We start from the raw sequence: 14,058 nt of genomic DNA, 5'->3' as shown, positions 1-14,058 counted from the left end.
TCTCCATGGATGACTTTCCAGCACTAAGAAAAATTGAAAAGTCGGCTAATTTCTCCCTGAAACATGAGATTCTTTGGGGCCTAAAAGCACAATCGCCCTGTATCAGGCAGTCTTGCAATAAATGATGCTCATTCCACTTGGCAAACTGAGAAAACAATATGGGTTGGAAATTTTTCATAATAAAATGTGGCTGGGGGGATGTCAGTGTTTTGCCATTTCTTTTTTTTTTTTTTTAAGATTATTTATTTATTTATTTGTTTGACAGACAGAGATCACAAGTAGGCAGAGAGGCAGGCAGAGAGAGAGGAGGAATCAGAGGCTTTAACTCACTGAGCCACCCTGGCACCCCAGTGTTTTGCCATTTCAATAGGTTTTGGTCAAATAACCATAAATGCAGAAAATGTTGCTGATTACAATTTTTTTGACTTAGTAAAAATTTCCAGTCTATATTTTGGGCCTTTCTTTCAGCCAGTGTGGTCATGTTAACTAAGGCACAAAAGGCTGTCATGTCAGGTGGTTATCCCAGCAGGGTGACTTATCTGAGCTGTTGCTGGAGGTCCTACCCTCAAACACTAACCTGGGTGACTTTACCAATATTTACGTCCACACATTCAGTGAGAGGATCAGGAGCCAAACTTTGACTCCAGCTTCTAGAATACTCTTCTGGGCTTCAGTTTATCTTAAAATGGGTGAAGTTGTTCCTTAAGTGATCTTCAAAGTCCAGGTTAGCTGGCCTTTGATTATGTTCTAAACATAAATTGATAATTTATTTAGGTGAGGCTAGAGAACAAAGGTTCTCTTTGGTACATATTAGAAACAACTTGGAACTTTGTAAACTGATTGATGCCCAGGCACCTCCCCAGACCAATTAAGCCAGAATTTCTGTAAGCAAGACCTAGGCATTGTGTTGGTTAATTTAATAAAAACAAAGAAGGAGAAATAAAATTGGAGAAGCCAAGTGGGCAACACACTATTCCCTGTATATTATGTGTGGAGTTAGTTGTTCATATAAACTCCAAAAGCATCAGTTTTTCAGATATTTTTTCAACAAACTGCTGCAAGGTGAAAACTTGATTTCCTTATGGTGAGTGCAAAGGATCATACTGAAGTTGAGTATGAGTCTATTCTAGATCCATTGTTAAAGTTTCTATTTTTTAAAAGATTTTATTTATTTATTTATTTGAGAGAGAGAATGAGACAGCAAGAGAGGGAACACAAGCAGGGAGAGTGGGAGAGGGAGAAGCAGGCTTCCCGCTAAGCAGGGAGCCCCACGCGGGGCTGGATTCCAGGACCTGGGATCATGACCCAAGAGAAAGGCAGACACTTAATGACTGAGCCACCCAGGCGCCCATAAAGCTTCTATCTTAAGAATGAATTCCTAACTTAGTGCTGTTTGGATGTATTATTTTGCACTCAGCACTCCGGTGTGGAAACTCGAACCATTTCTCTCCAAGAGACACTGTGTTAGTTTAGCAGACAGCAGCCCATCTCCAGCCAAGGTTCAAAACCTCTGACCCTGAAACGCAGACAGGTGGCGCTACTAGACAATCTGGGCCCTTTCACTGTGAATCCCAGAGGATTGTGGGACTTGTAGTTTTTATGCAGCATTTCCGCTTCATGAACTACATTTCCCTAAATGCAAAAGTAGCCAGTTAGTTGCATGGTCAGTCGTAAAGTGTCGCTTAAGCTGTGAAAGGTGAGTGTGTTCTGTGTGAGCTTCGGGTTTCTTGAAGGGGTTTGTTGTAAGAGGTACTGTATTAACTCTTTGCCCTTTGGTGGAACCTGGCAGGGAGCTGCGGTTCTAATAGATCGTGTTTTCAGAGGGGTTTCCCCAGCCCTTTGGTCTCAGGAATCCAGACCAGATTTGTTTAGCCCTAAGTTCACGTGTTGCTGTGGAATGTTGAGAGAAATCAGGGTGCTGAACCTAGATCTGAAAAGCCAGGCATAAAATAATGTTTACATACGGGGTGCGATCACTAGAGAATTTTTCTGCATTATGTTAAATAATAATGTTAAAGCCTTGTTTTTAGGGGCACCTGGGTGGCTCAGTGGGTTAAAGCCTCTGCCTTCGGCTCAGGACATGATCCCAGGGTCCTGGGATCGAGCCCCGCATCGGGCTCTCTGCTCAGCAGGGAGCCTGTTTCCTCCTCTCTCTGCCTACTTGTGATCTCTGTCTGTCAAAAAAAAAAATAAATAAATAAAATCTTAAAAAAAAAAAAACAACCTTGTTTTTACAGCTAGAAAGTTGGGGTAGAATGTCCTGCCAGGCCTCACTATTCTGCTGTGTCCCACTAGCGGTGTTTGCGATTGAGGGTTAACTAATAGAATATGGGAGAGAGAGAATAAAAGATGTGCATGTGCTTAGTTACATTAATAAGTAAAAAGCCATAAAAAGCATAAGTCTGAAATGTCTGAGCAAAGACTTCAACACCTAGCAAAGTAGAATTCAGATGCACTCTTTATTATTATTCTTTTTTTAACAGAGAGAGGGACAGCGAGAGGAGGAACACAGCAGGGGGAGTGGAAGAGGGAAAGCAGGCTTCCTGCTGAGCAGGGAGCGCGATGTGGGGCTCGATCCCATGACCCTGAGCTCATGACTGGAGTGGAAGGCAGACGCCCAGCGACTGAGCGATCCAGGCGCCCCTGAAATGTGCTCTTTAGTTTATGAAGAAATACTTACCATTTATAAAATGGGAAGTAGGTTTATGGAACACACGGTCTCCCAAGGGATGGCAGTAACTAAAATTATAAAGGTAGTACTCCAATGGAGATGTCTTTAGATGTAGTCTAGATGGAATAACAATGAGCTATTAAGGGATTTAAAAAATATATCGGGAGTATTTTTTTAAAAGATTTTATTTATTTATTTGACAGAGAGAGATCACAAGTAGACAGAGAGGCAGGCAGAGAGAGAGAGAGAGAGGGAAGCAGGCTCGCCGCTGAGCAGAGAGCCCGATGCGGGACTCGATCCCAGGACCCTGAGATCATGACCTGAGCCGAAGGCAGCGGCTTAACCCACTGAGCCACCCAGGCGCCCTATCAGGAGTATTATAAGAAACTTTTTAAAAAAGATTTTTATCTATTTGACAAAGACGGTGAGCGAGTGAGAGAGAGAGCACATGAGCAGGGGCAGAGGGAGAGGGAGAAAGGGATTCCACTGCTAAGCAGGGAGTCCAACCCACAGCTCCATTCCAGGATGCTGGGATCATGATCTGAGCCAAAGGCAGATGCTTAACTGAGGCACTAAGGAACCCTTTATAAGAAATTTATTTCTAGACCATTTTATCTATCTATCTATTTATTTATTTATTTGACAGAGATCACAAGTAGCCAGAGAGGCAGGCAGAGATGGGGGGCGGGGCGAGCAGGCTCCTTGCTGAGCAGAGAGCCTGATGTGGGGTTCGATCCCCAGGATCCTGGGATCATGACCTGAGCCACCCAGGTGCCCCGAAACACTAAGGTTCTGATACATTCTTCCTTCCAGTCCCTGGCAACTACTAATTTACTTCCTGTCTCTATATATTTGTGTATTTTGGACAAGTTATATAAATGGTATTTGTCCTTTTTGGCTGACTTCTTACACTTAGCATAATGTTTTTAATGTTCATCCGTATTGTAACATATATCAGAACTTCATGCGTGGGGTGCCTGAGTGGTTCAGTCAGTTAAGCCTCGGCCTTTGGCCCAGATCATGATCCCAGGAACCTAGGATCGAGTCCCGTTTTGGGCTTCATGCACATCTCGGAGCCTGCTTCGTCCTCTGCCCACTGCTTGTGCTCGCTTTCTCCCTGTCAAATAAGTAAATAAATAAAATCTTAAAAAAAAAAAAAAAAGAACTTCATGCTTATAGGTAAATAACATTTCATTGAATAGATACGCCCCATTTTATTTATTCATTCATTGGTTGGTGCCTCAGTTTTTGTAGTTGTTTTTGTTTGTTTGTTTTGGGTTTTTTGGTTGCTTTTCTTTTTAAAACCCGGTTTCTCACATCAGGTTTTTTTCTCTCTAGAATGAGGATGAGTTTTGGGTTGACTTTCAGGGCAGCAGAAAGCCGCTGGAGGGTGAACGTCAGCCGGCAGTGCTCACATGGATCCGTTGGGTTATTTGTGCCACCAAGTCCTCCTCTGGACCCTGAGAAGCTCAAAGAGTTACAGCGCTTCATCACTCTTTCCAAGAGGCTCCTAGTGATGACCGGGGCAGGAATCTCCACCGAGTCGGGGATCCCAGACTACAGGTCAGAAAAGGTGGGACTCTACGCCCGCACTGACAAGAAACCCATTCAGCACAGGGATTTTCTACGGAGTGCTCCAGTCCGCCAGCAGTACTGGGCGAGAAACTTTGTAGGCTGGCCTCAATTCTCCTCCCTCCAGCCCAACCCTGCACATTGGGCTTTGAGCAACTGGGAGAGACGCGGAAAGCTGTACTGGTTGGTGACCCAAAATGTGGACGCCTTGCACACGAAAGCAGGGAGTCGGCGCCTGACAGAACTCCACGGGTGCATGCACAGGTGCAGGAAGTTCCAGATAGTTTGGATGCAGCAATGTGTGCTCTGCAGAGCAGAGGGCTTGGCTATCTTTTCACTGTGGTTGTCGTTAGGCTTTGAGAAAAGGATTTGGAGCAAACTGTTTATTTTGGAGTCGATCCCAGCAAACTCACAGAGGAACAAACTCAGTGGGGAAATGAAACAGGGTAGGGAAGAAAAGCCAAGAAAACGATAAATTAAGGAATGGGTTGCTGCTTTGGGGAACTGAGGCTCAGTCCTTTGAGGAGCCCTCTGTCAAGAGCACGCTTCAGAATCGTCTCACTGAAAGTCAAGGAAGCTGAGGCATTTGTCCATCATGTCCCATCCCTCATCGGTTGAGGGTCAGTTTAGGGGAATTAAGTCCCTAACACTGACTCTTCAACTCTGGAGGAGGCTTCCTTGGCCAGTGAACACCCTGAGAGAGATGCAGGAAGTTGCTTACAAGGGAACTGTGTGCAGGTGGCCTATAGGGTGTCTTGCGGGGACTATGAGCAAAGTGCCAACAGCATAGGCTATAAGCCAGTAGATCTCTGGTGCCTAGACACGTAGAACACAGTACAGCCTGGCATATAGTCAGAACCCAGTAAATACTGATGGAAGGAAGACGTGTAGCCCTGGCAATAGCTTGAAGCTAATTGGAAACCATTTCCTTATTTTTAAGCCCCAGAGATCTTGCCAATCATAAAATATTTATTGGGCGCCTACAACATGTCGTGTGCCACTTGTGGTAGGGAGGAGTCAAAGCCAACGTATAAAACATGGTCTACTTTATATACAAGAATTTTGTGATCTTTTTGGGGTGGGGGGAAGGATCCAAAGACAACATATTTAACAAACAACTCCCAAGTTGTTAAATTACGTGGTCCTTGATAGGCATGTTTTGTAAGTTCAGAGAAACAGATTTAGGAAAGCTTGGAGTAACTGGTCAGGCTTTTATGGGAAAGATGGGGCTTAAGTCTAGCTCAGTTCTGACTAGGCAAGAGAAGGGAGAGGACTTTCTAAATGAAGAGGACTTGCAGAGCCCGGAGGAGTCTGGCTTGGCCTATGTGGAGAGTTACTATGAAATCAGATTGTCTGGGAAGGCTAGACTCAAATCATGGCTGCGTCTGAAAATAGTGCAGTGCAATTTGGGTCTGTTGTGAGAGACCAAAGGGGAATATTAGTGGTTTCTGAGCAAGAAAGCAGTATGATAAAAATAGCATTTGAGGAAAGCCACACAGAATTAGAAAGAGTGACTCAGGGAGGTCAGCCCAAAGGACCTAGACCCAGGTGGTATCAGGGGAATTCAAGAGCTAATGATGGCCATGGGTCCATTAAAATTTTCTTTGCATGATAAAAATTCAAATGTCCCTAAAAGGAAAGTAACATAATGAACTCCCATGTACCATCACTCAGATATAAAGATTTTATCATGTCTACTTTACCTTCTCTCTCCTTGTCTCTTAAAATGTTTTAAAACAAATCCAAGACTTCTTGTCATTTCGTAGGGGGCCTTTAGTTGTTTTTTTAAAGATTTATTTATTTGAGGGAGTGTGTGTGTGTGCACACGAGTTGGGGGCAGGAGAGGGAGAGAAAATCTTAAGCAGACTTTTCACTGAGCGTGGACCCCAACATGGTACTTGATATCACAACCCTGAGATCATGACCTGAGCCGAAACCAAGAGTCAGATGCTAAACTGACTGCACCATCCAGGCACCTTTTTTTTTTTTTTTAAAGATTGTATTTTTTTACATAATCTCTGTACCCAAGGTGGGGCTTGAACCCAGAACCCTGAGACCAAGAATCACATGCTCCACCAACTGAGCCCGCCAGGTGGCCCTCGTAGGGGGCCTTTTAAGTAAAATAATCAACATAATCTGAAGGCTGACTAGATACAAAGGAGCAAAATGAGTAACAAGTTTTTCCAAGGGTCCCGCCCAAGTAACTGGAGAAAGGACAGTGTTGGAGGGGCAGGTGAAGACAGAGGTAAGCTGGACAGGACAGTCAAGATGACTTGGAGTTTGGGAGAGAGGCCAGGAGTGGAGTCCTGCACGGGGAGAGGACCGTCAGCACAGAGGCATCGTGGCAGTGAAAATGGAGAGTCCCCAGGGTGGAGAAGGTAGAAGAAAACTGGCTGGAAGATTGAGGAGTAGAGAAGAAACCAACTAAACCACCTTTTGTTTTTTCTTTTAGCAGCTATTTAGGGAATGCCCACTGTCTATAGGCACCGTTCTAGTGGTGGGCATAGCACAGTGGACAAAGGACTCAAAAGTTCTCGCTCTCATGGAGCTCATGATTAGAGAGGTAAGAGGAGAAAGAGAAGGGGCGCCTGGGTAGCTCAGTGGGTTAAGCCTGTGCCTTCAGCTCGGGTCATGATCTCAGGGTCAGAGTTGGGTTCTCTGCTCAGCGGGGCGCCTGCTTCCCTCTCTCTCTCTGCCTGCTTGTGATCTATCAAATAAATAAATAAAATCTTAAAAAAAAAAAAAGGAGAAACAGAAGACACTGGGTAAAGACACCAGGGGGAAGTGTTTTAAAGAGACGGTGACAGACAGCGACCATCACCCCAGAGGAGAGAGAGGGGAGGGAAAAGTGTGGGTGTGGGCACTAAGGAAGGCATCTGCAGTTGTGCTAAGGATATAAAAATGAGCCGACAGGGTAAGCAAGGAGTCAGAGTAAGGAAAACAGATGTACACGCCTTGTTCTATGGTTTGGCAGTAGAAGGAAAGTGAGAAATGGTGGTACTTAGAGGTCATGAGAAGGTATTCCTAATATGGGGGAAAGATTCCATGTTGGGAATGGCAAGCGCTGTTGGAGTTAAAAATGGTTGGAGATGAGATGTCTTTGGCAGCTTCCTGCGTCCTCGGAGCCAACCATTGAGTCAGCTTCTTTGGTTTCAGGGTCCTTTGCTTGGACTGTGGCGAAAAGATACCCCGCAGAGCATTGCAGGAGCGTTTTGAAGCCCTGAATCCCACCTGGAGTGCTGAGGCCCATGGCCTGGCTCCTGATGGTGACGTCTTTCTCACAGAGGAGCAGGTGCAGAGCTTTCAGGTCCCGTCCTGCGCTCGATGTGGAGGCCCCCTGAAACCAGACGTCGTTTTCTTCGGGGACACAGTGAACCCTGACAAGGTTGACTTTGTGCGCAGGCGTGTAAAGGAAGCCGACTCCCTCTTGGTGGTGGGATCGTCCTTGCAGGTATCTGACTTGGGATGGAGACCTCCGGCGAGGCTCCCTATTTGGTTTATTTCTTCCTGCATCGAGAGTTCTCACCTGTGTCTTCTTGTTGTAAGGTGTACTCCGGCTACAGGTTTATCCTCACTGCCCGAGAGAAGAAGCTTCCAATCGCAATACTTAACATTGGGCCCACACGGTCGGACGACTTGGCGTGTCTGAAACTGGATTCTCCTTGTGGAGAGTTGCTCCCTTTGATAGACCCACACTGACCAGAGCCTGACGCTCCTGAGCCAGAAACAGACTTTCCCTGTAATCCTGCTATTAAAGGTAAATGCTTTCTTAGATAAGTTTCCAGTTCCCCTTCAACTGAGAGCACTAACAAAATACAGAAAGTTCTAGGCTTTTTAAAAAAGATTTTATTTATTCATTTGACAGAGATCACAAGTAGGCAGAGAGGCAGGCAGAGAGAGAGGAGGAAGCAGGCTCCCCACTGAGCAGAGAGCCCAACTCGGGGCCTGATCCTAGGACCCTGAGATCACGACCCAAGCTGAAGGCAGAGGCTTAACCCACTGAGCCACCCAAGTGCTCCGGAAATTCTAGGCTGCTTAATGTATGGCTATTCTTAATTAAAACTAATTTTTTATTTTTTAATTTCATAATTTTTATTTATTTTTAAAAGATTTTTATCTATCTGAGAGAGAGAAGAGAGGGAGTGCCAGCATGCAAGCTGGGAGGAGGGGCTGAGGGAGAAGGAGAGGGGCAGAATCTCAAGCAGATTCCCCGCTGAGCATATAGCTGGTCTTGGGGCTTGATCTCACAACCCTGAGATAATCTGAGCCGAAAGCAAGAGTCTGCACCCAATGAACTGAGCCATCCCAGGTGTCCCATTAGTTGAAATTTTTTAAAGATTTATTTACTTATTTTAGAGAAAAAGTGTGAGCTGGGGTGGGGGGGCAAAGGGAGACGGAGAGGGAGAGAAGCAGACTCTCCAGTGAGCGTGGGTGGAGCCCCACTCCCAGCTCAATCCCTTGACCCCAAGATCCTGACCTGAGCCAAAATTCAGAATTGGTCGCTGAACCAACTGAGCTCCCTGTGTGCCCCTTAATTAAAACTAATTTTTTAAATATACATTAAGCTATAGTGTTTGAAAGACTATGATTTGGGCGCCTGGGTGGCTCAGTGGGTTGGGCCCCTGCCTTCAGCTCAGGTCTGATCTCAGGGTCCTGGGATCGAGTCCCGCATCGGGCTCTCTGCTCAGCAGGGAGCCTGCTTCCCTCTCTCTCTCTCTCTCTGCCTGCCTCTCTATCTACTTGTGATCTCTCGCTGTCAAATAAATAAAATATTAAAAAAAAAAAAAGACTATGATTTTCTGGTTCTACGTTATGTGCTATCTATCTCTATCTAATCTATCTAATTATTAATTAGAGAGGGAGAGAATCTTTTTTTTTTTTAAGATTTTTATTTATTTGACAGACAGAGATCACAAGTAGGCAGGGAGGCAGGCAGAGAGAGAAAGGAGGAAGCAGGCTTCCCTCTGAGCAGAGAGCCCGATGCGGAGCCCGATCCCAGGACTCTGGGATCATGACCCGAGCCGAAGGCAGAGGCCTCAACTCACTGAGCCACCCAGGTGCCCCGAGAGGGAGAGAATTTTTTTTTTTTTTTTTTAAAGATTTTATTATTTATTTATTTGATAGAGAGAGAGAGATCACAAGCAGACAGAGAGGCAGGCAGTGAGAGAGAGGAGAAAGCAGGCTCCATGCTGAGCAGAGAGCCCGATGTGGGACTCGATCCCAGGACCCTGGGATCATGACCTGAGCCGAAGGCAGCGGCTTTAACCCACTGAGCCACCCAGGCACCCCGAGAGGGAGAGAATTTTAAGCAGCCTCCACACCCAGCTCCAGCAGAGGCAGGGTTCAATGTCACAGCTCCAAGATCATGACCTGAGCTGAAATCAGGAGTTGGATGCTTAACTGACTGAGCCACCCAGGTGCCCTGGCACATGCTATTTAAGATAATCTTTCAAAATGTACCATTGCTTTTTCCCCCGTTTTAAAAAGATAACAGCTTTATTGAGGCGCCTGGGTGGCTCAGTTGGTTAAGCCGTTGCCTTTGGCTCGGGTCATGGTCCCAGCATCCTGGGATCGAGTCCCGCATGAGGCTCCTTGCTCGGCAGGGAGCCTGCTTCTCTCTCCACCTCTGCCTGCCACTCTGCCTGCTTGTGTGCTCTCTCTCTCTCTCTGACAAATAAATAAAATCTTAAAAAAAAAAAAAAGATAACAGCTTTATTGAGACATAATTCACTCTTTCGAAGCTGTCTTACAGTACACTCACAAAGTTGTACATACTCCACACTAATTCCAGAATATCATCATCCCAAGAAGAAACCTTGTACCCATTAGCAGTCACTCCCCATTCCCAACCCCACACCATTCCCCAGTCCCTGGCAACATCTAATCTATTTCTGTCTGTTCTAGACATTTCATATAATCTGTGGCCTTTTGTGTCTGGCTTCTCCACGTGGCATAACAGTTTGAAGATTCATCCGTATGGTAGCATGTGTTGTACTTCATATCCATTTTAATCTATGAATACAACCTAAGCTTTGTTGAGATATAGTTCATAAACCATACAGTTTACTCATTTAATTTGTACATTTCAATAGTTTTTAGTGTATTGCTAGAGAAGTACAACCACTTTAAAAAAAATAAGACTTTGGGACACTTGGGTGGCTCAGTAGGTTAAGCAGCTGCCTTTGGCTTGGGTCATGATCCCGGGGGTCCTGGGATCGAATCCCTTGTTGGGCTTCTTGCTCAGCAGGGAGTCCGCGTCTCTCTCTGCCTGCCACTCCCCCTGCTTGTGTGCTTTTGCTTTCTCTCACAAATAAGTAAAATCTTTAAAAGGAAAAAGAAGACTTTAGTTTTTGGAGTAGTTTTAGGGTCACAGCCAAGTTGAGCACAAAGTACAATGTGTCCGACACGCCCCTTTGCCCTGGGCACTGACACAGTATTTATCATTTACCTACTGACATCTTGGTTGTTTCCAAGTGTTTGACAATTACAAGTTAAGCTGCTGGGCATAAGTTTTCAACTCATTCGGGTAAATACCAAGAAGCAAGATTGCTGAATCGTATGATAAAAGTATGTTTAGGGGCGCCTGGGTGGCTCAGTGGGTTAAGCCGCTGCCTTCGGCTCAGGCCATGATCTCGGGGTCCTGGGATCGAGTCCCGCATCGGGCTGTCTGCTCAGCGGGGAGCCTCCTTCCCTCTCTCTCTCTCTCTCTGCCTGTCTCTCTATCTACTTGTGATCTCTCTCTGTCAAATAAATAAATAAAAATCTTTAAAAAAAAAACAAAAAACAAACAAAAAAACTTAAAAAAAAAAAGTATGTTTAGTTTTGTATGCAACTGCCAAACTGCCTTCCAAACTGGCTGCCCCATTTTGCATTCTCACCAATGAATGAGAGTTCCTGTATAAGCACTTTTCAAAAACGATTTTAATTGAAGTATACTATACATAGAGAAGAACATGTATTATAGGTAGACAGATTGAAGACATATAGCATCTAGATCAAGGAACAGAACATTACCAGCACCAAAGAAGCCCCCTTGGCACACAGACTTTTAAGTAGTAGCCTCCAACCTCAGAGTGGAGCCCAATATGGGGCTTGAACCCACAAGCCTGAGATCAAGACCTGAGCCGAGATCAATAGCTGGAAGCTCAACCGACTGAACCACCCAGGCACCCCAACACACACTTTTTTTTTTAAAGATTTTATTTATTCATTTGAGAGGGTGGGAGAGAGAGCACAAGCAGGTGGAAAGGGAGAGGGAGAAGCAGACTCCCTGCTAAGCTGGGAGCCAGATGTGGGGCTCAATCTCAGGACCTGGAGATTGTGACCTGAAGGCAGATGCTTAGCCATCTGAGCCACCCAGGTGCACCCCCTTCCCCCACTGCTGGCTTTTTAATACATTTTTTAAACTAGGTTCTTTTTTTTTTTTTTTAAGATTTAATTTATTTGAAATAAATAAAAAGAAGAAATCACAAGTAGGCAGAGAGGCAGGCGGGGGGGGGGGGGGGCAGTGGGAAGCAGGCTTCCTGCTGAACAGAGAGCCCGATGCGGGGCTCGATTCCAGGACCCTGAGATCATGACCTGAGCTGAAGGCAGAGGCTTAACCCAATGAGCCACCCAGGCGCCCCTAAACTAGGTTCTTATTACTAGAATACTACATATTTATTGTAGAACATCAAGATGATACAGGTAAGGGATGCCTGGGTGGCTCAGCTGGTTAAGTGGCTGCCTTTAGCTTGGGTTGTGGTCTTAGGGTCCTGGGACTTGAGTCCTGCATCAGGCTCCTTTCTCAGCAGGGAGCCTATTTCTCCCTCTGTCTGCCATGCCCCCTGCTGTGCTCTCTCTCTCTCTCTCTAATAAATAAAATCTTTTAAAAAATGACACAATTAAGTAAAAAGAATATAATACAAATTACCCATTATCCCATCACCAAGATAACCAAAGTTTAACATTCCGGTATAACTAAATCTTTTTTTACAAAAAATTGAATCAAGGTTGTTCATGTTTTATCATATCCTGTTTTCACTTAACTAGATGTGGTGGCCATCTTTACATGCCCCAGACACTCTGGTTTTTTGAATGGTAAGCTGATGTTCCCAACCATTACCCCCACCCACTCTTGGCTTATTCAGCATTAACTTGTTTCCTTTCATTTCAGATCTGTAGTAAGGATTCCTCCCTTCTTCCTCTACCTAATCAAAGCTCACTGGATGCAGCCTATAGAGGGCAGCAAACTGACATCTTTCTCCAGCCCCTCTCTGAACTGGGCGCGTTTGAGCGTGACTGATGAGATTTGACCACGAAGAAAGACTTTTTCAAAGCAGTGGCTGCTCTTGATAGGGAAAACTGCCCTCACTTGCTTTTTTATCTCACCAGGAGGAAGAAACAGCTTGGGAAATAATGTAGGCCAGAACAGTCTCTGGAGTGCTAACCCAGGAATCTCACTAAGGTGGAGGGTGAGGGGAGAAGAAAATGACTTCATTTATAATTACAAATGGTTAAGAGTCTCTAACTGAAACATTTTGATATATTTTTTTAAGATGAGTAATGGTATGAGTGAATTTTTTATGAAGGAAGGAATAAAGGAATCATATTTTTAATAGCACACTGGGTATGTGGGCTGTAGGTTTATATTTTTTTAATCAGCTAAAAGAGAATGGGCTTTATGACACAGTTCTCTGAGGATTTCTTCTGGATTTCAGCTGCCAGAATGAGACATTTGCCTTGAACCTGGTCTATAAAGAAGAAACATGTGGGCTCTTAAACTGATTTGTTTCTGCCAAGTAAGGCAGCAAGCCTGTACCGGGCTAAAGCTTTCAGCACAATCTCATCAAAAAGTAAAGCGAATGAAAGAGTCATAGCCTTTTCTAGCTAGTCTTTTGTCTAAAATTAGGGCAAGGAATACATGTTCATCCTACACCTGCCTAGGAAGTAAATTTTAGTTACAGGGATAATCCAGGATCCTGAAACCAACAGAGTTCTTTTTTTTTTTTTTTTACGATTTTATTTATTTATTTGTCAGAGAGAGGGAGAAGCAGGCTCCCTGCCGAGCAAGGAGTCGGATGTGGGACTCGATCCCAAGACGCTGGGATCATGACCTGAGCCGAAGGCAGCCACTGAACCAACTGAGCCACCCAGGCGTCCCCAACAGAGTTCTTTTCATCTGCACAACTGTATGTTTTCCCATAGCCGTTAATTCTGAAGAGGTGTACAGTTGTTGTAAATCTCACTTCAGCTTTTTTGCAGAGGATCCTAAGGTGCTTTGAATCAGATTTGCTCAGTTTTACCAAAAGTCAGTACCAGTAATTGTATTCAGATCTGGGTCTTTCAGATCTCAAGCTATTCTCATCCATAAATTTCACCAGTGGTTACTATATCAGTTACAGATACTATATTAAGGTACTAAGGCTACTCTCTTGGCTTCAAGCCGCTCACAGAGTGTCACAGATTCATGCATGAGATGAGACAGAATGAGAGCAAATTAAATGCATCCCCCTCATATTATTTTGGAGGAAACTAAGATCCAGACTTACTGAAGGCCATACAACATAGTTTCAGAGCCAGGACTAGAATCCAAGACTCCTCCCAGTTTTCTTTTTGAACAACTGCTTCCTCTTTGTCCGAGGCTTATGGTTAGAAAGAAGCCTGAATTAGAAGCCAGCAGTACAACTGGCCAAGGAGACCAGGAATGGTTAAGCTGCAGCAGGCCTTGGAGAGCAGGTTAGGTTGCCAGGGAGGGAGGCAGGCTCTATCACCTAATGCTGGCATGATTCATGAAACCAAGTCTTCAGGACCTTAGGAATGTTCATTTTGTTCAT

At 44.8% G+C, this 14,058-nt stretch overlaps 1 protein-coding gene across 4 annotated transcripts; it reads left to right on the top strand.

Annotated features, from left to right (window-relative positions):
* Nucleotides 1–1,662: 1,662 nt before the first annotated feature.
* Nucleotides 1,663–13,672, top strand: SIRT4 (sirtuin 4). 4 transcript variants are annotated; one of them, XM_046026056.1, is made up of 5 exons: nt 1,663–1,696; nt 3,994–4,507; nt 7,400–7,694; nt 7,790–8,000; nt 12,399–13,672. In XM_046026056.1, the coding sequence occupies exons 2-4, from the start codon at nt 4,011–4,013 to the stop codon at nt 7,940–7,942; spliced, it is 945 nt and encodes a 314-aa protein (XP_045882012.1). In that variant the 5' UTR covers nt 1,663–1,696; nt 3,994–4,010; the 3' UTR covers nt 7,943–8,000; nt 12,399–13,672. The 4 variants fall into 4 exon arrangements, with proteins under 4 accessions (XP_045882012.1, XP_045882014.1, XP_045882011.1 ...); XM_046026058.1 differs by having other exon boundaries at nt 1,669–1,696; nt 4,010–4,234; XM_046026055.1 differs by having other exon boundaries at nt 1,669–1,696; nt 4,010–4,507.
* Nucleotides 13,673–14,058: the final 386 nt, after the last annotated feature.

Source organism: Meles meles, chromosome 12, assembly GCF_922984935.1.
Source record: "Meles meles chromosome 12, mMelMel3.1 paternal haplotype, whole genome shotgun sequence".
Classification (NCBI taxonomy): domain Eukaryota; kingdom Metazoa; phylum Chordata; class Mammalia; order Carnivora; family Mustelidae; genus Meles; species Meles meles.
Note: the sequence above shows the minus strand (reverse complement) of the source record. Positions and strands in the feature narration are given on the sequence as shown.